The sequence below is a fragment of the Marmota monax genome, unplaced genomic scaffold (assembly GCF_021218885.2).
Source record: "Marmota monax isolate L192 unplaced genomic scaffold, Marmota_monax_Labrador192_F-V1.1 WCK01_AAM20220418_F8-fsc00044, whole genome shotgun sequence".
Classification (NCBI taxonomy): domain Eukaryota; kingdom Metazoa; phylum Chordata; class Mammalia; order Rodentia; family Sciuridae; genus Marmota; species Marmota monax.
The window spans coordinates 10,489,910-10,516,322 of record NW_026695198.1 but is presented as its reverse complement, the minus strand read 5'-3'; the positions used below and the strand labels follow the sequence as shown (position 1 = coordinate 10,516,322).

General features: G+C 40.0%; 1 protein-coding gene across 4 annotated transcripts in view; it reads right to left on the bottom strand.

The window, feature by feature from the left end:
* The window catches only part of Lyn (LYN proto-oncogene, Src family tyrosine kinase), a 128,331-nt gene that overhangs the window by 18,296 nt on the left and 83,622 nt on the right, over nt 1-26,413 (bottom strand). For all 4 annotated transcript variants that reach the window (XM_046428481.2, XM_046428480.2, XM_058574011.1 and 1 more), the window contains 2 exons: nt 20,184-20,366; nt 17,916-17,992 (listed from right to left, as the gene is read on the bottom strand). In XM_046428481.2, the coding sequence (XP_046284437.1) occupies nt 17,916-17,992; nt 20,184-20,366 (260 nt within the window). The remainder of the gene's footprint in view (nt 1-17,915; nt 17,993-20,183; nt 20,367-26,413) is intronic.

Sequence of the window (26,413 nt, the reverse complement as noted above, 5' to 3'; positions counted from 1 at the left end):
ATAGCATATAAACACTTTTCTATTAATATTAATTGATTCCCCATCCTGGATCACTACACTCTGAAACTTGAATGGAGGAAAGGATAGAAAAAAGAGCTCATTCATTGCCATGTTTGCATTCTTATCTTTTTTGGGATTAAAATTTCTTGAAATTCTTGTTTTACCTGTATTTGGTTACTATAATATTATTATTTTCCAAGCAAAATGCCAAGAAGTAGTGATATTTATATTTAGATGATGATGACGTTAGTTACTATGTGATACCACTTACCCTGGCACTGCATAAGGCGTTTATGTTCATTAAAATAAGACTGTGGGATCAGTGGTAGAGTGCCTGCCTTGCATACATGAGGCCCTAGGTTTGATCCTCAACACCCCTCTCCCCCAAATAATAAGACTATGAAATAGGTATTACTCATAGTACGAGGAGGCTGAGTCTTTTAGAGAACTTATGATGTTTTTAGAAAAGCCAGGATTTGAATCCATGACTGGTTGGTCCCCCCATCTGCACTTTCAACCAGTCATCCAAACTGGCTGCTGCTTTTAAAAATAGAATGCTCCCTAAATTAACAGTAGGAAAAAAGACCAAAAAAAAAAAAAAAAAAGAACTAGATCATTTACAATTGCCCAAGTTAAACCTCACAGGCAGCCTACCTTCACAATTCAAAGATGAGGGCAGTTTGGCATGGGCAAACATTTTCAAAACATTAGAGCTGGTGGAGATTTCTGCAACTGATCATAATGCAATCAATCTAACAACACACAAGGATTTCTGGGAGACATGATCTCTAAAAAGATAGCTTCATCAAATAATCATATTTAAATTAGTTAAGTGTCCATGAAAGAGAATCACCTTCTTTAGCAAAAAGTTTTAAAAAGAAGAAAAAACTGTTAACTAATCCTCATAGAATTTCTCTTCTGTAAAACACACTGGGCTACTTCACATCCATGGAGATGGCTATATCAAAAACCAGAAATAACAAATGTGAGGATGTGAAGAAGTTAGAAACCCATGCACTGCTGGTAGGCATGTCAAATGGTGCAGCTGCTTTTAAAACCAGGATGATGGTTTCTCGAGTTAAAAATAGGATTACTGTATGTTCCACTGATTCCAACTCTCAAAATAAATGGAAGTACCTGTGAACAGATACTTGTACACTGAAGTTCACAACAGCATTATTCACAATAGGTGAATGGTGCAAGCGACCCAAGAGTCCATCAATGGATGATAAAGAACATGTGGTATGTACATACAATGGAACAGGTTCAGCCATAAAAATGAGGAAATTCTGATACATACCACAACATGGGTGAGTCTTGATGATATTAGAATAAATGAAACTGGTTTCAAAAAGACAAAAACGGTTAAGATTCCACTTGTACAAGGTGCTTCAAATAGTCAAAATCAGAGAGACAGGAAGCAAAAGGGTGGTTAATTTAGAGAGGCTGGGTGAGGGGGCACACTGGAAGTTAGTTGAGGAATTTCAGTTGGGGAAGAGGAAAGAGTTCTGGAGACAGATGGTGAGGATGGCTGTACAAAAACGTAAATGTACTTAATGCCATCGAACTGTACACTTAAAAGTGGTCAAAATGGTACACTTTATGTTATGTATATTTTATTACAACTAAAAAAAAGAAAAAAGAAGAAAAACCTTTGCTGAAAGCTTTCAGCTGGAGCAGAACCTCTCAAAGGATACGGGCTACAGGGAGAAAAGTCAGAGCTTATCAACCCCACAGGGCGGCAGGCTGCATGAGAGGGCCTCATCCACCCTACAGTAGGACCCAGCCAAAGAGGAAGCGGCTAAAAGGCTTCTCCTGTAACTTCCTCCCACTAGCTGGCTCTTAAGTCTAGACTCAGAACTCTGGACATAAACCTGACTATGTTAATACATAGTCTGGTTCTCGTAGAAGGCAGACAGATCACCAATTACGTCTCAGACTTTGACACTTGGGGCTATGCATCAGGGACTGTGGAATGTGTTCGGGTTTATGTAAAACAGGGCAAGTTTCCATCCCAAGCTTCAACTTTTCCATGCAGCAAAATGGAACTAATTATTACTATTATACTATTAATTTTTTTTTCTGAATTGTAAGTTTTTGTGTGTACATGTGTGGGTAGTACTAGGATTTGAACCCAGAGTCTTGTATGTGCTAAGCACAAGCTCTGCCACAGCTCTGATAGTATTATTTAAAATAAAAAGACAAAAGTCAAGATTTGGTTCATAATTGTGAAATGTCAAATGATTGAGTTGATCTTTCAGAGCCTAGGGATAGGGGGAGGCCACAGAGAGGCACACGAACCCAATCTCAGGTACACGGATGTGTCTGCAGGTTGACAGGTTACCATCTTCTTTTTCCTGATTGACAGCTGTCAACCTCAGGAGAAGGTTCTAGACTCTGCTTCTAATAACAGCCCAAAGAGGCTCCCTTATATATAGTACCAGGTTCATGAAGGTGAAAAGGAGACTATCTGCAATGATTCCCTTCCCTCCCATTCATGAAAGAGACTCACTAGTTCTGAACACAGGACCGGACAGTGAGGAAAGGACACTCTGGGATCAGTAATCTCTTTTGCTACCACTGCAACAATCTAAGTGAGTTACCCCTGCTCTGTGGCTAATCAGCTGCGCTTATCACTTAAAAGGAGAAGGAAGTAAAATGTTCTCAACTTATCCCAGCGAGGGAGGAAACAAGAGAAGAGGAGTTGGCTCATGCGTACTTGCTTCCACTGGAGACAGGCAGGACGGCTGAATCATGGTCTTCTCTGATGTGGAATGTGAACTGACCCAACAGGTAATGCAAAATGTTTCAAAGTGACAAACAATTCACTCGACTCAAGCCAAGTTTTGCTCAGTGAAAATAAGCTGCGACTCTCAAGAAATGTAAAAACACTCCTCCTCTGATCTTGTTACCTGGAGACTGGGGGGTCAGTGGTAGAGGAAACACAGCAAAACAAGGAGAGGATTGTCCATGGAAACGATCCGCACTGTTATTTATGTCGGCAAACAACTGGAGATGATCTAAATGTTTGTCTCTAAGGGAACATTAAGGAAATGATGATATGCTCGTTGGAATTGTAAAAGGTACATACGTGTTCATACAATTTTTAATAAAAAATGAAAAGCTGTCATATTCAGTTAAATACATATAAATGTGTAATATCACATACAGTATAAGCCTAAGGTATAGTTTTAAAAACGATGTAATTTAAATAATAAAAGATGGACAGCAAAGTGCTAATAGAAAAGATGTGGATAGGGCTCACACAAAAAGTTCCACATAAACAAGCGGGCGCGGTGGTGCACACCTGTAATCCCAGTGGTTCTGGAGGCTGAGGCAGGAGGATCACGAGTTCAAAGCCAGCCTCAGCAAAAGCGAGTCTGTTGCTAAACAACTCAGTGAGACCCTGTCTCTAATGAAAATACCAAAATAGGACTGGGGATGTGGCTCAGTGGTTAAGTGCCCTTGAGTTCAATCCCTAGTACCATCTCCCCCAAAATAAAAATAAAAAGTTCCAGAAAAATAAACTGTAAACAACAAATAAAGACAAGAAAAGAAGCTTGACTTCATTCTTGTTAAATAAACACAATTTATTTAGAATGATGCATGAAAAATGTCACCTACTGGACTGCGTTCGAGGAAGATGATGATGCCTAGTTTGACAAGAAGATGAAGTAAAAGGCACTCTCATTTTTTGAAAGACTTTGGGAAAAATTATCAAAATTTAAAATGTGTACACACTTTGGGTGTAGATCTACAACCAAAAATTTATCCTTCAAATATAGTTGTCCAAGTATACAAACATGTATGTGTATATACTATTATAGCAGAAACAACAACAAAAAAAACCCACAATAAGGACAAAAATCCCACCAAAAACAACAACAACAACAACAACAAAAAACCAACAAAAATATCCATCCACAAGGGAATCATTAAATGAGTCATAGGACAGCTCTATAAGAGAATACTAAGCAGCTGTAAAAAAATGAGAGAGACCATTTTGTATTGATATGAAAAGATGATCAAGATGAATTAAGCTATCGAGTTGCAACATAAATCATATTGTATGAACTGTATAAATACCACCATCTACAGGGAAAAGAGTCCACAATCTATGCTGGTATCTGGGAACATGCATTAGAATTATTAAAATTGGGTCCAAGCAGATAGGGTATAATAAGGTTTTTAGTTTATCAATGACAAGTGTAATTACATTTTCCTCTTTAATCATTGAAGTATTATCAATGCTCAAACTTAAAAAAAAATTAGAAGTCCTGGTTTCAATCCCCCTCACCAAAAACAAAACAAAACAAAGCAAACAAACAAAAAAACCACACACACACATACACACAAAAGAAAAAAGAAAAATAGTAGCACCTATGCTGTATTTCAACTAAAACAGAAAGACCTTGAGTTTTGTTAGGCTAAACAGAATTCCCATGCCAAGCTAGCCATCAAACTCTGAAAACAATCCCTGACTTATTTACCCTTTGACGGACTTGAAGGAAGTGTAATGAGATCTAACAAATTCCAAATACACCTGAAACAGATTTGCAATCATCTTTATTTATGTTTCAACTCTTTTGATGTGAGTTTTCAAAATAACATGTGTTTATGGATGGAGCCTGTAAGGTTCCCCAGTGGCTGCTCCTTCCTGAATTTTCCCTTTCTGAAAAATATGGAATCAGGAGGGACTGGAGCCTGGGATCAGGAACGACTGAATCTGAGGAAGAAGACGTCAGCCTACCAGGTAAAACACATCTGCGCCCAGTAATTTGGGCAGCTAATTACTGGGTGTAATAAAATGTGGTGACAGAATAATTCTTCCCCAGTGACTGTAGTTTTATGATGAGAAAAAGAAACTTACTTGTAAGCTATGACTTAGGAAAATGATCCCTCATTCAATTAAGCCAATTCTTGACAGCAGGGTTTCCCAGACTCATCCAAGCTCATAAGACTCCTGTGGCTTGTCCTAGATGCTACTTAGTCACGGATAACCAGATCCAGAAATTTGTAGATTTTTAAACAAGAACTTAAGATGAGCCTCACGATAAGTATGTGAAACCCGGCAACATGGATTTCCACACAAAGAAGAGAATACAAACTTATGGGAAGAAGTAATTTCTGGAAGCTAATCTGTGATGTAACTAATAATGCAGGCAAATATCATGGGGCCCTCAGCCCTGTCCTGAATGAGGCAAAGAGTAAATGGGGTGTTGATATGACTGATGTCCTAAATGCAGTGTTCTGGGCTCAGGAGAGGTAAGAACTGAGGTATGAGACTAATTAGGCAGTTACTGGGTAATTCACCTTGAGAGAATGTGTTAGTTGGAACTATTTCAGAGTGATGGCCGTGGGGGGTTAGGAGTGTGAATCTACTTGGAAGTAGACTTGCTGCAGGATTGGAGAAGCGATATAAGAGGAAGAGGGTCAGGAAGAACTTCAAGATTTGGGGCCTGGAAATCCTAAGGATGGCATAGCCATCAATGGTAGGGGGAATGTCTATGGGTTGGATAGGTTTTGGAGGAGGAAGAAGAGGTGCTCAATTAGGTGTGCTGAGTTTGACGTGCTTGGTCCACATCCACATGGAGAAACCCAGTAAGCAGTCAGCTCAAGGCAGTGGCTAGAGTTGGAAATGTCAACCTCAGAGTGGTCAGAGTGTAGACACTGTACTGGATCAAGTGTGCCCCCAAAGTTATGACCAGAGGGAACCTCACAATGGGACCTTATTTGGAAATGAAGTCTTTGCCGGTTTGATTGATTAAGGATCCTGAGATAAAATTATATCCTGGTTTTAGGGTAGGCCCTAAATCTAACGACTCATGTCATTGGTGGGAAGGTTAAGAGAAACACAGAGGAGAAGGCCTTGTGAAGATGGAGGCAGAGATTGCAGTGATGTTGCCACAAGCCAGGGACAGCCAGGAGTCACCAGGAGCTGAAAGAGGCAAGGAAGGATTTCCCTCACAGTCCTGCTGAGTCCTTCCAGAATCCATTCCAGAACTATAAGAGGGCAAACTGCTGTTATTTTAAGCCCTCTGGCAGCCCTAGGAAAAAGATGAGATCACTTAGGAGATCTCACCACGTGTGGAGTGTGGAGGAAGAGGAGGTTGGAGGACGGAATTCTGAATTTATGTTTAATTGTTGGAGAAATGAACAGGAACTGGCCAGTGAGGCGAGAGGGAGAGCAGAGAATGAGACCAAGTGAAGAAATATGTGTCAGGGAGGAGAGAGACACCAATGTCATCATCTAGGGAGGACAGGACCCAGGGCATAAAGCAGGGTGGAAAGGAGCAGGCCATGGAGGAAGGAAGGGAGCGCTCTGCTGCTGACCTCTCTTTTCTCAGGGAAAGAGACAGCACGAGAGTCCACTGGGAACTCTGGAGGAGTGAAAGGTATGGGGTTGGAGAAGCTGAAAGAGAGATTGTTGCCTAGGATTGAGGGACAGGGAATGGACTGGAATGCTGGGTTTCTGTTTTCGCGACTAAAAGGCTCAGGGGTCACTCCAGTTGAACTGGGCAAAATAACCACACAAGAGACACAAATACCTTTTTCTTTGGGGTCGCTGTGACGGCTCCTCTGACCTTAAGGGTCCGCAGGAAGAGAGAGAGAGAGTGAGAGCACGTGCTGACCCCTTTTATTGAGGAGAAGCTATTCAAATGAGGCAAGGGGTCAGGTTTCAGGGGGCTGAGTCTATCTTCATGATGTCCACTGTCAGCAGGTTGACTGACACCTGGGTAGGCCACACCCCAGGGCACAGTAAGAGAAGGGAACACACACGAGGCACTTCCATGGAAGATTCTACCCTAAACAGGGCAAGGGGTTATATTACAAAGGAACAGGTGAGCACAGCTTCACCCTGGGGCTGTAGCAAGACACACCTATGCATGAGACACCGACCCTCGAACCCAAGAAGGGTGGGGAAAGCTCTGCCACATTTCTGTGACTGAGCGCCTCAGCACCCAGCCGGGGAGTGTGACTCAGTCACGTGCAAGGTTGGTCTCCCACACTGGAAATGTGTTGTGGGGTGCTTAGGCACCTCAGGTCTTGAATTTGAAGAGCAAAAAGCCAACTGTCCTATAAATCCTGGCCACACTTGTTGGGTGGACCTGGGGCCAAACAGGTGGAAAGCTGGGCTTGCACAGGTTGGGATTTTATCAGGCACACATGGCAAAGAGGAGGCAAAGAGGTCTGTATCAACTGGGGAAGAAGGGAAGGAAAACATGAGGCAGGTGGAGGTATGGGACAAGAGGAACTGGAAGAGCTGAATAGATGCTAGATTGGTGGGTTAGAGTCCTAGAGGTCGAACCAAACAGAAGGGAGGTGATGGGATGAGATAGAAATAATGGAGGGGGCAGAGTTGTTGGTCACACCATGGAGTGGCTCAGTGGGGAGGGAGAAGGGAGTCAAGGATCTAGGCCTGAGTTTGAACGTATAGATCACTACAGATGATGACAGGGGTTGTGTGGGGTGAGCCAGAGCTGAGTCACAGCTCTGAGTCACAGAGCTGAAGGAGGAGCCCAGGGATGTGAGGTAGAGAATGGGAACTGGCAAAGAGGATCAAGCAGTGCAATTTCTTGTAATATAGCAAGGAAATTGCAGCTAAGACACACCCTGGTTTGCACTCTGCACCACTAACACCCACTCCAAAGAGCATCCTAATCAATAAACATACAAGGAGCTGGTTCTGACCTGGGCCATTCCGTTGTAGACGCCGGGGAAGGGGGTGGAAAAATTCCCAAGGGCTAGAAATCCTGGCCTTGCCCTCACCCCGGGAATTGCAGAGTCAGGCTCTGCTCAGCACCAAGAAGAGGCCACCAAAGGCCCCGAGTGACACAAAGGGAGGAAAAACCTGTTCCGGTGTGGTTTTTCTTTCCTTCAAATTAAATGCAGCCACCACTAGCCTCAGAGTCAAAGATCTCATTTTTAATTCCTCATACCTCCTGGTGTCCTTTATGGCACAAGGAATGTGAAACAGAGCGACTCTTGGTCTTTTCTCAGTGGCTCAGATGCTCATATTCTACTTCCTTCTTTTCGTCTCACTTTATTTTGACCAATAAGAAGTTTTGTGCAGGAAAGTAAACCCACGGTTAGAGAACAAGGAAGAACATGCTTTATTCACACCTGAAGTCACCCAGAGAACCTTTAAAACAACATGTGTTCTAGTCACTCATTCAGAATTGCATGAGGCTGAAAATTAAAAATTTATGGTTTTAAATTAAATGTAGACAGTCCCTATCTTAAGTGGTTGATTAATTAGCAAATATTTATTGAGCACCTACTATAATATAAGGCCCTGTGCTAAGTGCTTGGGGATACAAAGGTAAACAAGGACTTAAAAAAAAATTTCTGGAAGGAATTTCTGGGAGAAACGGACAGGTGTCAAGATAGAGAAGAATGCAGTGGGCAGGGCATTTGGGATGGAATTGCTTTCAGTGGGAAGGGAAGGGGAGTCATCTCTGGACAGGAAGGATGTGTGGCATGGAGTGACGGGTGTTTGCTTCTAGGAAGTGGGTGTGGGATAGCTGCCAAGACAGGAAGGAGCTTGGTGAGCTATACAGCTGAAGAAGGCAGGGACCATCCAGAATTTTTCTAAGTATGGTGGGAATTCACTGAAGGGATGAAAACCATCCAATTGGTGAGATACACAGAGTGGTCAGATTTATAGAGATGGATGCTAGAAGGGTATTGTCAGGGGCCAAGGACACGAGGTGACCTAGTGTCTAACAGGTGCAGCGTTTCAGTTGGGGCAGATGAAAGAGTTCTAGAGATGAATGGTTTGGCTTCACAACCGTGTAAATGGACTGAATGCCACTAACTGTATTATACTTAAACATGATAAAACGATATATTTTATGTTATACATATTTTATCACAAAAATGGGGGAGGGGGAGAGGGGAGAGGGAGGTGGAAAGGGAAGGGTAGATACTGGGGGATGAAATCGACTAAATTATTCTGTTATAATGTGTTCAGGTATGAATATATAACAAGAAATCTCACTGTTATGTAGATTATTAGAATGATAATGCACCAATAAAAAGAAAAAAAAATGAATTCCTGAAGAAGAGCAACAGGCAAAGAGCCCGAAGTTCCCCAATAGTCAAAAGAGACCAATTTCCAAAGAGAACATGTGTCCGTGCACGGGGCGGGGCAGGACAGTGGGGCGGGTGGCTATAAATACATATTATCCAAATCCAAATAGCATTGACTAGTTACTGAAGGTAAAATGTAACTGAAAGAGAGAAACTACTATAAGTTTTGTAGACTATTTGCTGAATATGATCACTTTCAAAGTAGAGTTATCCATGAACGAGTTCACAACTCCTCCTCTATAACTCAGCTTTGATGATGCTTCCAATTTCCTTAATGTCCACATCTATTACGTTGGTGTCCTCCCACCCGACATTCTCATCATGTGCTCCCACTTGCAACCCCTTGAGTCCCCTTTTCTGTGCCCTTATGTTCCTGCAATGGAAGACCTCTGTCTTTGTCTACCCACTGTCCTAAGATAGGGCGGTTGAGCCTGGTTCTTAGGATCACCTCTTCCAGGAAGCCTGCTGTCTGCCTGAGACACTGCCCCTCTGGGTTCTGTCCTTCCCCTGTGCTCTAAAAGTGGCCTCCAGGGCCTGCCCGGGTAGCTCTGGCCACAGTCCACCATCTCTCCTGTTATCTTCTTGCCAACCCACTCACTCCTGGAGGCGGGGATGTGTCTTGTTCATAGAGCCTGGCTGTGCTCAGTGCACATTGTGGGAGGGAGAAAACCACAGCATGGGTGAGGGGGACACAGGGCGAGCAAGCCACAGGCTTAAAACAAAGGTTTGTTGGAATTGACACTGCTGATCGCTTCAAAGTGCCTTCACCTCCACTTTCTATGTGAGCAGCTGGTAATGACCTTTGCCAATCTCTAAGCTACTTTAATTTAATTTTAGCCTTGCAGGATTTCCCAAAGGGAAACTGTTTTGTAACTTACATTAGCATTGACCAGAAATTGCCACTCTGGGCAAAATAACATCAGGATAAGAGGCAGATTTGGCACAAAGGCCAAAAATACTACTATCTCTACTGTATATTAGCTAAAAGTTTCTTATTGGTGCTAGAAAGTTTCCTAATCAAAATTAAAACAAGAACAAATTTTTCTGCCTTGTTTGCTATCTTGTCCCATCTACCCCCCCCCAAAAAAAAAGAGTTCCTGTTTTATACTATTTTGAAATGACAATTGCCTATTCTTTTCCCATTTTTCAGAAAGAAACTGCATGCAGTTTTGTAATTGTGAAATTGATTCTAGTTTCATATGTCCATTTTATAAGTTTTCATGGCCAATATTTAAGTCAAAGACAAATCCATTATTGAAAACAGATAAATAGAATCAGGTCCCAAATTGCAATACGTTGGATAAAAAAATCTAGTGCTTTATAGCATAGTAGGGTGACTATAATTAACAATAAATGTGGCACATATACAAAATGGAATTTTACTCAGCATTAAAAAAGAATAGAACCATGGCATTTGTAGGTAAATGGATGGCGCTGGAGAAGATAATGCTACGTGAAGTCAACCAATCCCCAAAAAACAAATACCGATTGTTTTCTCTGATATAAGGAGGTTGACTCATGGTGGGGTAGGGAGGGAGAGCATGGGAGGAATAGATGAATACTAGTTAGGGAAGAGGGGTGGGTGGGAAAGGGAGGGGGCAGGGGATTAGCAAGGATGGTGGAATGTGATGGACATCATTATCCAAAGTACATGTATGAAGACACAAATTGGATGTCGACATACTTTATATACAAACAGACACAAAAATTGTGGTATATATGTGTATTAATGCAAAAAAAAAAAAGAATAGCATTACCTTAGATTAGGTAGAGGGAAGTGAAAGGAGGGGAAGGCAGGGGATGTGGGGATAAGAAAGATAGTAGAGTGAAACAGACATGATTACTTTATGTATGTGACTGTGTGACCAATGTGATTCTACAATATGTATACTCAGAAAAATGAGAATTATATCCCATCTATTGTGATATATCAAAGTATATAAGTGCATTCTACTGTCATATATAACTAATTAAAATAAATAAAAAAATTTAAAAAGACAATAGAAGTTGAAAAAAATAATTAACAATAGTTAATTGTACATTTCAAAATAGGTAAGAGGGAGGATGCTGAATGTTCATACCACAAATAAATAAGAATTTAAGGAAGGAGGTGAAAATGTTAGTTAACCTGGTTTTGATTATCACACATTTTATACAAGTATCAAAATATCATACTGCATCCATACACATGTACAATCATTATACATCAGTTAAAATATGTTGATTAAAAAAAGATAAATCACCCATATGCCTGCCATCTGGGCACTACATTAATATGACACATTCCTATTCCTTTATTTAGAGTGTAACTTACATATCTCATATCGATGCCATCTGAATGTGCTCAAAATCATTATGATTCCCATAAAAAAGAAAAAGAAGGTTTTTCTCAGTCATGGAATGGTAGAATTGAGGCTAGAAACCTGACATTGCCTGTCATCTTAAGGATGAAATGAGAACTCTGGGCCCTTGAAATGACTTTCCCTGGCAGAAGGAAGATTCCTGCTCTCTGCACAGTGTTTTCTCCACCACTAACATCATCTATAGTTCCATTTACAAAATCATGGCAATATTTCTTACACTCTGTTAAAAGAAAAAATTAAAAGGTCTGATCTGCTGTATAAGATATATGCTGGGAAATCTATGGTCTCCATGCAACAGCTCCTTAATGATGTACACTAAGGGGACACAATGTCCTGATCGCCATGTGGCCCCTTTATCCAGTTCAGATTATGTTATGGAATTAATTGATTTCCACTTTAGCGCCAGTCTTTTTCCCTTCTGAGGAGGCCCTTTTGTTTGACAGAAGTGCAGGGACATTAACACAGAAGCGTGTCTGAACATCTTGTGTCAAGAGGTGAGATTAAGAGAGAGGGGAGGAGATGAGGTCTCTTGGTGGAAAAAGAACCCAGGTTGATCAGGAAGTTTCCACCCACCACTGAGTCTCATAAAATATCTCAATGCAACTCTCCCTTTCTTTAATTAAACTAAATGGGACATTATCAATCAAAGGTTAATATTAATAAAGGTTTTGAAAACAAACTAGCTGAAGATGAGGATATATATATATATATATTCATATATATATATTCATATATATATATATGAACATATATATATATATTTTGTTATATTGTGTTCAGGTATGAATATATAACAAGATATTATGGAGTAGTGGAGGTGATGGGGAGGTGATGTTGGAGAATAGTCTTGAGCAGACAAAATGAAAACCTAAATTACCTCTTAGGTTCCTTACAAGGAGACAGGCTGAGGAGTCCCACATCGGATGATGCTGGCAAACACTCTAGAAATGTCTCGAGAACATCCACCTCTGGATCTTTCAGGCCAGATTCACTACCAACCATTAATGTGGGACTGGGGAGGTCCCAACCTGGACTTATGACAAAGGATTCCCAATCTAAATAATGAGGATGTACTTAAAAGCTCAGATGTTTAAAGGTCTTCCTACTCAAAAAGGTAGAGAGTTACATGGATGGACTGAGGTTTTCTTCCTTCTTTGTTTTACCAATTTCCAACTTCAAATGTGGCATATCCTAAGTATGACTGCTGCAGGATAGAAAGATCTATATCTTTACAATAAAGATATTTGGGGTTAAAAAGGCTGAGGAAATCATTAACTCTGATAGGTAAAATTTAAAAAGGGGGGAAATGCTTATCACAGTGTTGTCAGGTGCAAAATGATCACGGAAGCAGCTCTGATCATGGGATAACATTCAGATACAGAGAAAGAGCCAGAAGTCTGAAGTCAGAAGATGTAGGATCAAGTCCCAGCAATTCTACCCACTAGCTCTATAACCTTGGTCAAGTCCAAGTTTACTTCCTTATCTGTAAGAATAGGTTAAATAACATAATTTGCCCAAATTAGACAATGGCAGCATAGTGCTTTATTAACTTGAAGGAACTCAAAATCAGTTTTACTTGTTGCCATGATTATAGCAACTATTCTCCTCTTGCAGTTTTTATTACAGTTTGCTGAAAGATAATTGTCTGTTTCATTTTCGGTCATGTCAGCACTTCAGAGATATTGCCACTAAACAGCAACAAATGCTTTGATTCACTTGGCCTGAATAACAAGATGATTTATCTGACCTCCATGTGTCACTGTGAATTCTGCACTACATTTTCCTTTCAGTTTTACAAGTCTATGATTCCATCTTCATGTCTGGTAAAGGAAATTCCCACCAATTCCAACTCCCTCCTTTCCAAATTCAGCTTTCTTCTCTTACCTGGGGTAAAGGCTGAAAGGGATACGCAGTCTCTACTCTGAAATGTCAAACATACTTTGCAAAGGAGCGATTTTCTTATTTCAATACAGAAAAAAAGCACAAGATTGCTTCATTTTGTACAAGGAGGAAAAGCCGTGGGCAAATCTGACCCAGTCCAACCTTCTTCATCTCCATCAAATGCAGAAGGAGTGTAAGCACAGGGATGGTTGGAGGTGCAGATTATGCTTAGGCTCTGACAAGCATTTCAGAACTCATCCTGAGACAGGAAGTGATGACATCAGCTCTCAGATGAACTGGGAGGCTGTCATGTGCACCCAGCCACTTCCTGTCTCAGTGGATATGTAGGGAGGTGGAGGAGAGAAAAGTAGAGCATGGGGAAGTGGGTCATGGGACAACGGAGGAAGAGGCCAGACAGAAACAGTGGGAAAAGTCCCAGCTCTGCCCCTCAGTCTGTCCCCTTCTTCTTCTGAGGATGCACTTAAGTAAACCTACTTATTTCTACTCCCAGTAACCAATTTTTTTTTTTTTTTTTTTTTTTTTTGCTGTGAGAAATGGCTGACTTTTAGCAATATTCTGCTGTGAACTTTCAGTTTTCCAACTCTGGATCCTATTGACAATGCTTACATAAAAGAAAGCAAGCATTAACATATTGTACAACCTACCAATTATTCATTTAGGACTCCAATGTCAAAAGGACATGCCCATTTTTTTTCTGATTTATCCCTAAATTTCTACCCTAAAGAGTAGGATGGGGAAATGTGGAGAATAGGTTGGATTATCTAAGTATCTGAGCACCAGCTATCAGCACGGGCCAGCCTTATGAATATTAACTATTCTCAAGTTATTCACTATGGAAAAGTGACAAAGTTAACTAGTGACTCATGATGCAGAGGAAGAGGTAAAAGTACAAAGTTTTTTTTTTTTTTTTGTATAGAGAATTTTTACAAGGTATAAAGGGAATTGGGGGTATTAGAGTTGGGTGAGGTGTCAGGCACAGTTAACAGAAAGTGGATGTGTGAGGGATGTGATTTGAGACTGAGGTTGAAGCAGAGAAGCCCAACTGCTTGTCGTCAAAGGTAGGTCCCCTCATGTTGGTATTATAAGAAGAAAAGTCGCAAGTACATGAAGCCAATAATTCAGGGTAGGGCCAAAGGTGATCTCACCAGCTCCACCTTTAGGGAAGGACTGGGAAAGTGTTTAGGTGGGGTTTGCACCTTGAACAAAGATGAACTCAAAGAGCTAGTGTTTGGTTTTAAAGAAAATGAATTTTGGCTGGGGGTGTAGCTCAGAGGTGAAACATGTGCTTAGCATGCATGAGGCCATGGGTTCAAGAAAATAAAGAAAAAAAGGAAGGAAGGAAGGAAGGAAGAAAGGAAAAAAGAATGAATTTTGTGCTAACTCCACGTACCCAGGTCTTCATGGCTGCTGCTGACCTGTGATCTCCCACTGATATTAACAATCCATTCACTGAAACTGCTCTCTATGCCCCACCATGTCCTATCAGTTCTACACAGGGGCCACTGCCAGGAAAGAAACCCTGGGACAGAAAAATAAGTATCTGGATTTGGTCAACTGGCTTGGATGGAGATCAGCTTTGATGGCTTGATTGTCCCTCCTGTCACCAGGAAGGCTCAGTCCTATCACAGCAGAGTCCATTCTGGCTGCATGAAATCCACAGTCTGAAGGTCATGGTCAATGCCAGACTCTGATCATCTTCCTTGCAAGCTATGAAAGATTAGAAAGTGACCTCCCCCACTTGTTTCTAAGTTAGAAAAAGTTATTGTTTGATTATAGTGGTAATTTACAAAGTTAAAACATAATCTTTCAGTTAAAACATCCATATTCTGTTAACTTAATTAAACATGATTTTAATGAAGACCTGACTTGGACCTTAAAAACTTTGACTATGCCACAATAACATTTTATGAGAAAAACCTATGCAAAAATCAAACACAAAACAGCCACACAACAAAAGAAGTCATTCTCTGGGTATAGTACACATCCTGAGGTGTGCAGTTTCTACCTTGTAGTGTTGTGGGCACAAATCAGACCCTTAGACAGTTGGAACGAATGGTGAGGACCACTCAGGCCTCCCGGACATCCCTGTCCAGCATGAAAAATTGTTACTGTACTCCTCAAGGCTCTCATTCAATAGGAGACATCGAAGCCACCACTCAAGTAGAGGCCTCATTTATCTGTGTCAAATGTGATACAAATTTATCAGACTTCTGCTTTCTTCATTTCCTGCCTCATTATCTACATGGGATCCAGAGCTGCACCCAAACATGTTACCCTTCCTATTGCTGCAGAGCAGTGGTCTTCAAACCTGGCAACCCTGGAGTCTCGTGGAAATGCTCATGGGGCAACATAGGGAGTTCAAGTTCAGGGTTAAGAAGGCAGGGATGACAGACCCCCACCTCGCCCCAACCTGCTTCACCACAATAATTTGTTTATGTCAGATGGTGCTATTCTAGATCACATTTGGATTTCCCACCCAAATGAAGTATGAAGCTATAAAGCTCGCCAAGTTCCAGCAATTGAGATGATGACTGAGCAGGGTAACTTCCTCATAGACCTTTACTGGGAGGGTTTTCCCAGCATCCACCGACAAGCTCTGAGGCACCTGCCTCCATATCAGCTCACATGATCTGACCCTCAACATCTTCACAGAGTAGGGATGACTATTTCTGTTTTATAGGCAAATAAACCAACCCAAAGAGGCAAAGGACTTCCTGAAAATGGTACAGCTATTTACAGAATCGTAGATCCAGGACACAAACTCTACTCCGGATGTTGAATTCCAGGTCTGCCTACAATATTGCAGAGTATGTGTTCAAGCAGACTTGAAGTGCTTTCCCTGTGTGCTCCATTCATTCTTTTGATCTCATCTTCCCAAGAAGGCCTCAAAGATTGTCCAAATAAAAGCGGGTCCAAGGGAAAAAAAATGGGAATAAGAAAGGAAGATCACAGACCAATAGAAGAGGGGGATTGAGCATGTTAGACTCAATAAATAATATGTGGTATTTATCCAAAGGAACTAAAATCAGCATACTATAGTATATACCAATGTGTACAGTAGCACAATTCACAATAGCCAAGTTATGCAATCCACTTAGGTGTCCTTCAACAGATGAGTGGGTAAGTAAAATGTGGTATATATACATGATGAAGTTTTATTCAGCCATAAAGAAGAATGAAATTATCTCATTTCTGTAGAACAATGGAACTAGAAAACATCAAGCAGAGTGAAATCAGTCAGACTCAGAAATTAAAAGGGTCAAGTGTTTTATCTCATATGTGGAAGCTGAGAAAGAAAGGAATTAAAAAAAAAAAAGTGATCTCATGAAAATAGAAGACAGACCAACAGAAATGAGGAAGAGGACCAAGCAGGAGGGAGGAAGAGAGGGCATGGGGAAGTATAGGGGAATGAAAGCAACCAAATTATGCAATGTTCATGTACAAACAGGCCACAGTGAATCCTGCTCACGTATATAATGATAATATACTAATTAAAACGATAATGATAGAAGGGAGATTGGTAGAGTAAGTGGATTGGGGGAGGGAAAGGGAAGGTACTGGGGAAGGAGATTAAGCAAATTATGTTATGTGCATGCACAAAATGACATAATAAATCCCACTACTATGTAAAATTATAATGTACCAGTAAAAAATTAATAAGATTTTAAAATTGAAGATCATAAAGGCCACCTATCCTTTCCTAGATGTCTGTAAGTCTCTTTTGCTTCATACATTGGGTTTTATGGTACATGACCTTCCCAGAATAAGCAACCCATGGCCAACATTGAGGAATAAATCAAGCCAATTACTGAATATGACTAAGAGATATGATGAAACTATTAAAAATCAATAGCTGGAATTGTTCATATGTGCATTTCCTTGATGTACCAGGCACAATGGCTCTGTTTCTGGGTAATCTGCCTCTGCTCTTAAATACACTCCAGGATGCATGGGATTCCAAAGTGAACAAATGGGCAACTTCTAGGTTAGTACTAAAACCATTACCAATGAATATTTCTCAGAATCCTTACAACATAGCCCAACAAGAAAGAGTGAGAAGAGAAAGAGCAGGAAAAGAGAAGGAATCATAGTTCCTGCTTTTCCAAGAATGCTGAGGACTTACAAGTATCAGTGTCTTAGATTTAGAACTTAAAGAAACACGCATGATTTAGAAGTTGCTCTTAACTGTATGGAATTGCCTCTTCAAAAAGCTAAGCAAATTGATTGATTCAGCACTCTTTATATGATTTGTGGGGAAATGATATAAGCATAAAGAGGTTTATCTGTCTTATAAAAGATGATATTCCACGCCCCCCCCAAAAAAAAAAAACAAAAACAGAAAGGAAAAAAAATGATATCTAAGTCAAATCTGGACATATGTGAAAAGTCCCATTATTATCTCCAAGGATGTGTACTTTGGAAGGTCTTTTTCTCATAATTACTACTAGGAACTATTCGCCAGAAATTCCTTCTCCCTGGAATAGTGATTTCATCATGAATTCAAAGAAGTAAGGTCTTTCCAAATTTGCACACACAGTGGGCTTCTTAATACCTTACCTGAGCAGAAAAGTCGATGAGCTTCGGGAGCAGCACTTTGCCACCTTCGTCACTCTTGAGGAAATCCAGCAAACTGCCTGTTCACAGAGGAAGAACAAGGCAGTATAGTTCAAACATGCAAGAAGAAAAACCCAGGCAAAATTCAATGATATCGGGGAAGACTGACAGATGACGGGCTTTGCAGTTCTGTATGGTTATAAGCCTTTTCCTGATGTTGGTCAAACCCAGTCCCTTCCAATCTGTTAAACATAGTGCATGATCCAGGGGAGAAAGGAGAATGGCCGACACTGCTTTTCTCTTTCTAGGTGTCTGAAACAATGCATTTAAGAGTATCTGCCCTCATCATGAGGCTGCTACATCCACCTGATCTTTAGTGGGCTCTTCTGGAATAGAAAGCTGGCAAGTAAATCCTCATAGAGGACCTGCCTTTAGCAGACACCTGGCTAGGCTCACCCTCATCTATATCTTTATTTTTTCTTTTCGGGTACCAGGGATTGAACTCAGGGGCACTCGACCACTGAGCCACATTCGCAGCTCTACTATGTATTTTATTTAGAGACACCATCTCACTGAGTTGCTTAGTACATTGCTTTTTCTAAGGCTGTTTTTGAACTCATGATCCTCCTGCCTCAGCCTCCAAAGCCGCTGGGATTATAGGTGTGTACCTGTCTGTATCTGACAAAAGGTACAGAGCTCTGTACATGCCATAGACCCTCAAATAAAAATTGTAATGCATTCCACTGCCATATATAAATAAATTTTTAAAAAAGAGTATCTGAGGGGCTGGGGATGTGGTTCAAGCGGTAGCGCGCTCGCCTGGCAGGCGTGCGGCCCGGGTTCGATCCTCAGCACCACATACAAACAAAGATGTTGTGTCCGAAGAGAACTACAAAAATAAATATTAAAAATTCTCTCTCTCTCTCTCTCTCTCTCTCTCTCTCTCTTTAAAAAAAAAGAGTATCTGATAAATGAACTCTACCCTGAAAAAAAAAGATATTTGGCCTACCCAAACAGGAGTGTGTCAACAGAAAAACTCTTTTATTTCCTGTGGTATCATGTCTAAAACAAGACCTATTTTTCCCCTGTACTTATAAGAGTTAACCTCCTGGGTAGCTTTGGTCAAGTTACTGAGTTTAGCAAAGTCTCCATAAAATAGGCACATACTGGAGGTCTTGTGAGGATGTACTTGGGATAGATTTAAAGCATTCAGCGTGGTGCTTGGCAGGTAGAAAGGGCTCAATAAATGTTACATAGGAAATATTCTTAGCCCTCATATTTCTGAAGAGATTGAGTGACATCACCCATGCAAGGTATTCAGAACCATCTGGTACATAGTAAGTGTTTAATAAATGCTAGGTATTGTTATGAGGAAAAGTTGTATGTATATATATTACTTAGAATGCTATTAGTTAATTAGTTTGATAATATCTGCTGAACTCCTACAAATGTCTGGCTCTGAGCCTATTTCCTGGGCTATAGCAACCCAGGCCATATAGGCTTAGTTTGGTTTTGTTTGTTTAACAATGTCCATTTTTGGAAGGACTCTGACTGCTATGCCGAAATATTAACAGATATTAAATAAGAAAATACACTATTCATCTTTCTAACCTATTTGGCTATGACATCACACTATAAAGTTCACCATGTATGAGATGACTTAATTTTGGATTATTGTTCATATTACTTTCTTCTCTTCATTCATTACTTCTGAGGACATTTTTAAAAATTATTTGAGAATTTATTAGTATCTCTACTGAATCAGAAGTGAATAAAGGAAGAAAGCTGGTAATATAAAGTCCTTTATCTGAAGGTGATAACAAAAGAAGAAAAGAAGGTTGCTTGGAACCTCTTCTTCAGAGATTCCATGATTGCATAAGAATTCAACTCAATTTTAACTTTCTTTTGTATGCCAGGCAAGCAGTCTACCATGAAGCCAAATCCCCACTTTATTAAAAATTTTTAAGTGACACCTTGAACATCTCTAGATAATGTCAATGAAAAAAAATGAGCTAGTTTTAGAATTTCAAGGACTTCTTTGAAATGTGTGTTCATTTATTTGACAATTGTTTATTGCAGTCTTAAGAGAGAGGATAGGTGTAGGATATTATTATTGGGCTCATAGGCATATGTAGGCAGATGCAGAGAAAACAGGATGACTATTCACCAATTTGATAACATGGATTACTTATGATGAGTATTCTCTGAGCATCTGAACGTTCTACTGTGGATCAGACATCCTTTGAAGCACTGGGTATTGGGACCACTCACCCTTGGCCATGTACTCGGTGATGATGTAAATGGGCTCTTCCTTGGTGACCACGGCGTACAGTCTCACCAGTTTGTCGTGCTGAAGAGTCTTCATGAGGTTTGCTTCTTCGAGGAATGCTTGCACAGACATGGTGCCAGGCTTCAGGGTCTTCACAGCCACCTTGGTGCTGTTGTTATAGTAACCTAGGAAGCGAAAAGACAGCAGGGCATGCCACATCAAATGGTAAATTTAAAAACTTCCCTTTTGGAGGCAGAGTTAGACAAATATTTAGTTACAGACAGAGAGAGCCCAAGATAAAACACTAGACAGTATTAAAATCAGGGAGGCTGGGTGAAGGACACATGGGAATTCTCATACTTTCTTTACAAAAAATCTAAAATTACTCAAAATCAAAGGATTTTATAATAGTAAAAAATGAATCTATTTGCACTCCATCATGAGGTCTCATATTTTCCTCTGATTAAAAAATATTATCCAAGGGCTGGGATGGACTATGGCTCAGCGGTAGAGCGCTTGCCTAGCACGCATGAGGCCCTGGGTTCGATTCTCAGCACCACATAAAAATAAGTAAATAAAATAAAGACATTGTGTCCAACTACAACTAAAAAATAAATATCAAAAAATGTTATCCAAGACCAAAATAAACAAAAATCTTTATGTATTTTATAATCCTTTACACACACACACACACACACACACACATGCACACACATGTGATGTGGAAGAAAATATGCCAAAGTATACAATGAATACTGGCTATCTCCAAGGGTGCAACTATGGGCTATTTTATATTTTTAGAGGAGTTCTTTATCATTTATTTATTTTTAATTATTATAAATGAAAGGGGGGAAAACCCAGCATGGTTTAACTTATGAGCTAGGCAGACTCTGTGCTCAATGAAAGGAGCCGAATTTTAATTCTGATTTTTCTCTTGGGAAAACCTTTCCTCAGTGGTTTGGCAAAGCGGAAATAGAAATGATCACTATGCCCTTCCCTTTTGTCTCGGTTTCCATGGTTCTTTTGGAAGAGTAAAAACTGAAGTTGAGGAGGGAGGTGCTGCTGGTGATACCCTAGAATCTTCCCATGGGTTACTGCTACCTGGTGTGTTGAAGTTTTGCAAGTACCTGTCCTAAAAAAGGTGTCGTGGAAGTGGTAATTCCCCTTTGGGGGTCACAGTAACATCTGTATGTGTATAATAAACAGAGATGACAGGAAGCAGGCTCAGTCAGACCAGGAGTACCTCTGGGTGGTAGAATTTGGGATGACTTGCATTTTCTCTTATTCTTTTCTACTTTAAATAAATTTGTCAATGAGACTGAGATCTTTTTTTTTTAAATAAAAGTAGTTATTTTTAATTTCAAACCCTCAAATGGGCAAGAAAAAGTATTAGTTTACAGCCATTTAGTCATCCCTGATCATGAAGACTGATTTCTCAGGGCTGAGGTGTAGCTCAGTGGTACAGCTAGTGCAGAGTCATGGGTTCTATCCCAAGTACTGGGGGGGGGGGGATTGATTTACTTATTAAAATGTTTCCTTTTTGTTCCACTTTGGTTTATACATAGCAATAGTTTATAGCACCCTATAGGAAAATGAAGAACTCAGTATAAAATAAATGTTAGAACATAAGAAGAAGATCATAATAGAAAGCTGGGGAAAAAATAAAACTGTCCAGATCCTGTTCAAAAGCTACAACCTACGTCAAGTAACAGAATCATGAACATATTAAGTTGAATTGCCATCTAAACCCACGATTATAAGCAATGTGGCCTTTTCTACCCATCTTGAAGGTAATTTAAAAGTAAATTCCACCAGCAAAAGCCCTTTAAAATTATATGTGAATTGAGAAGATTCCTTTACAATTTTTTTATTCATTTATAAATAGATCAGTGGCCTAACATAGCCAGAAAGCACACTCTCCATAACATACACAACTGAAAAGAGACTAATGTCCAGAATCTGTAAATGATTCTTATAAAACAGTAAGTAAAACAGAAAAATCAGTAGACTTGGGTGGGCATCTCAAAAAGAAATTCCAGTGACTAACAGACATATGAAAGTTACTCGATCTTATTAGTAATCAGAGAAATGCAAACAAAGCCACAAGAAAACATCACTGCCCAGCTTGACAATATCAACTGCTGGTGAGCCCCTGCCCATGGGAAGACCCTGGGACAGATTCCTTAGGTGCTTTTCTGTGCTCTTTTCCGTGCATCAGTGAGACTGAATTGCAAACTTTTGCAATGATATCCCAAGGGGCCCAAGGGGCTGACTGTAGCTTCCTTCCAAGGGACCACATACCAGTTGTGCTGCTCTGACCACATCCTTCTGGGTATAACTCTACTGGTCAATCAAGAAACTATTAAGAACTCTTACACATTGCTGGTGAGCATCTAAACTGAGACCAATACTTTAGAAAATAAGTCTGGACAGTATTTAGTAGAGTTGAAGATTCATAAATAGTCAACCCTAGGTAATCTTCAGGCAATTGAATCCAGGACCACTCAAGGATACCAAAATCTGAGGAGGGTCAAAGTACACAATGACTACTGACTTATATAAAATGACATAGCATTAGCATCTAACCTACCCACATCCTCCCACATATTTTTTTTAAAAATATTTTTTAGATGTTAATGAACCTTTATTTTATTCATTTACTTATATGCGGAGCTGAGACTTGAACCCAGTGCCTCACACATGCGAGGCAAGAGCTCTACCACTGAGCCACTATCCCAGCCCCCTCCCACATATTTTAAATCATCTCTAGATTACTTGTAAGACTTAATATAATGTAAATGCCTCATATATTGTTCAGGGGACGATGACAAGGAAAAAGGTCTGTACCTATTCAATACAAGAGCAATTTTTTTCCTCAAATATTTTCCATCTAAGTTGGCTTGCATCTGTGGACATGGAAGTATGGAGGGCTGACTGTACCCTACAGTCCAGCAAATTGATTCCAAGTCACCCTAGAGAAACTTACACACCCTGTACCAGCACAAAAATTGTTCCAAGCACATTGTGCCTAGTAGCCAAAACCTGGGAATAACTCCAGTTTCAACAGTAAAGAGTGAAATGAACAAACAAACTGTTACATGTCCAGAATACACATACAACAAACACCATATAGCTATGACGATAGTTGAACTGAAAAACATGAAGAAATACACAAAGATGTCTAGGAAAAGAGGCCAGGTGTAATAGAGCACATCCAGTACAATTCATTTACATAAAGCTCAAGAACAAGCCAAACCGGACCATATTGTTTAGAGATACATATGTCACCAATATAAAAGTAGTAAAACTATTTAAAAAAGAAAAACATCAGCGGGGGCATAGCTCAGGGGTAGAGCACTTGCCTAGCAACACAAAGCCCTGGGTTCAATCTCCAGCATTTAAAAAAAAAAGAAAAAGAAAAAGAAAGCCAGGAAATTTTATAGCAAAGGTCAGAGTAGCAGATATCTGTGGAGAACATGCAAAGCTGTGATTGAGGAGGGGTAAGGGGACATTTGGGGCCTGGCAAGTTTCCTCCCTGTGATCTCAGTGGTGGACACACAGGCTTTCATTTTGTGAATATTCATGAAGTTGAATATTGTGTGTTATGCACTTTCCTGTCCTCTCATTACATTGCAAGGTAATAAAAGTTACAGAAACAAGACTGCTCTTCTTTTGTCATCTTACAAATAATGGGGGTTATGGAGACATTTACATACTTTTAAAGGATGAAGGAAAAAAAAAGTGCATTCCAAGGGTTAAGGGAAAAACTGGCCAGGAAATACTGCAGCTGCTGAAGACATTAAAAATGCTGATAAGGAGTTGGAGACCAACAGTGTCTAAACAGCTGTGTCCCGCAGCTCAAAGAGAGCAGCAGCTTCTACTCAGGGATCTCTCAGGCTGCAGTACTGAAGGCAGTCAGGGTCTTCATCCTTACTCCAGAGGCAGGGTTTCCATTCAGCACAAGGATCAAATCATACCTTACGAGATACTCCCCTGTCGTTGAAGATTCCATGAAGGGCAGATCTGGAGATCTGAGCTGTTGTTGCAGAATGAAAATGCTTTTTTAAAATAATATTTTTCAAAGTAGTAAAGAACTTCCTGTGGAGTTTCACTTGGCCACAAAGACAGATGATGTGACAACTTGAGAAAACTCCCAATTCCAGCCATGACTGGCTTGTTACAAAGTGCCCACATACCACAAGGTGGAGGGCAGCTTTAAAAAAAAAAATGTATGCATTTGACTGGAAGTTGGCAGGTAATTAATTTCAATGTAGTTGGCTCAAATAAGAATGTATCAAGCAAAATGCCACTTAAAAGGTCTCCCTTCTTCCACAAAGTCTTTTCATAGACCAAGCGGTAAGAGGAAACAGCATCCATCTCCTCACTGCTTGGACAGTTCCCTGGGAATAAAAGAATCCACAGAGGAAACATGTCGCCCAAGTCAGATGTCAAGAGGATCACACAAACAGGAGGAAACAGCTTGCGGCAGGGACACCTCTTTCTTTTATCCCCACCTAACCTCTTTCCCCAGAGGACAGGTCACTTCCTAGTATTTGTTCTCTGTATTTCAAACCAAAAAAAAAAAAAAAAAATCAGGCCATAAAATGTGACAGGTAGCCTACGAACAATTCCTCATGCTTGACAAAAATGAACTCACTTGGCTGACGATGATATGATTTAAATTGGTTGCTTTTTTTTCTATTAATGAGAAAAGCTAGCCTGCTTATTACATGAGAAATAAAAACCAATTTCTGACAGCTCGAAACTGTCGAGAACTTGCTCTACCATCAACCCTTGGATGGTCAAATAGAAACACACAGCAATAGCATCACCAATCACTACTCTTTTGTTGTTATTCCCAGTATTCCTGTGCTCAACAGATTGAAATTATTTCAGTAATTAAGAAGAGATTTTCCTGGCTGACAGCCAAACTCGCAGACCCTATTGGAAAAAGATCTCAGGTCAAATTTTCTTCTTTCCTTTTCTTTTGTTTTCTTTTCTTGATAACTGGGAGCCCACTGCGCCCCCTCTCTCCTCTCCTCTCCTCTCCTCTCCTCTCCTCTCCTCTCTTCTCTTCTCTTCTCTCTCTCTCTCTCTCTCTATATATATATATATATATATATATATATATATATATATATATCAATTTCATTGAAATCCATATACTACTGTTTACCCATTTGAAGTATAAAATTGTACAGCCATCAGCACAATCACCTTTGGAACATTTTCATCACCCCTAAAAGAGACACGGTACTCATTAGTCACTCTCACTGTGCTCTGATTACCCCTAGGCAACTAGTCACCTGCTCTCTGTCTCTATAGCTTTGCCTGTTCTAGATATTTCATATAAATGGAAACATACAATACAGGCTGTTTTGTGCAGGCTTCTTTCCCCTAGCATAGAGTTTTAAAATCACCCAGGCCATAGAATGCACCAGTTCTTTGTTTTCTCTACTTTGCTGACTACTCCCTGGAATAGGTGTACCCCCTTTTGTTTATCCATTCAGTATTTGATAGACATTTGGTTTGTTTCCACTTTCTGGCTATTCTCAATAATGAATGGTATTATGAATATTCATGTATAAATTTCTGTGTAAGCATGTGCTTTCATTTCTGTATTATTTCCTGGTGTCACATACAAATCCACTATTATCCCAAAATTTTAAAAAAGGATGATTTAAAGACACAGATAACTTTTGTTCAGGGAAAAATCCTAGGTAATTTTTCTAATTATAGCTCTTATACTAATTTACCATATTTTCTTTATAATAATATTAAATATTTAATAATTACCATTCTTTGATTGCGGCTAACTAGACTGCTTATCCATATCATTTCATTCAACAGTACACAGGTTACAGTATGTTATATTCTATTTTAGCCCCATTTTAGATAAAGCTGTTCTACCTCTCTCTTTTAAAACATTACTAGTATAAATAAGCAATAAGATTCTAAAAAATAAGCCCGGTGTCGAGATGCATGCCTGTGATCTCAGCACCTAAGGAGGCTCAGGCAGGAGGACTGCAAGTAAGAGGTCATCCTCAGCAACTAGCAAGATCCCGTCTAGTAGAAAAAGGACTGGGGATGTAACTCAGTGGTAAAGTACCCCTGAGTTCAATTCCCAGTACTAGGGAAAAAAAAAGGCAATGGACTTGAATAGACATTTCTCCAAGGAAGACACAAAAATGAGCAGTATGCCCAGAAAGGTACTGGTAGCACTAATCATAAG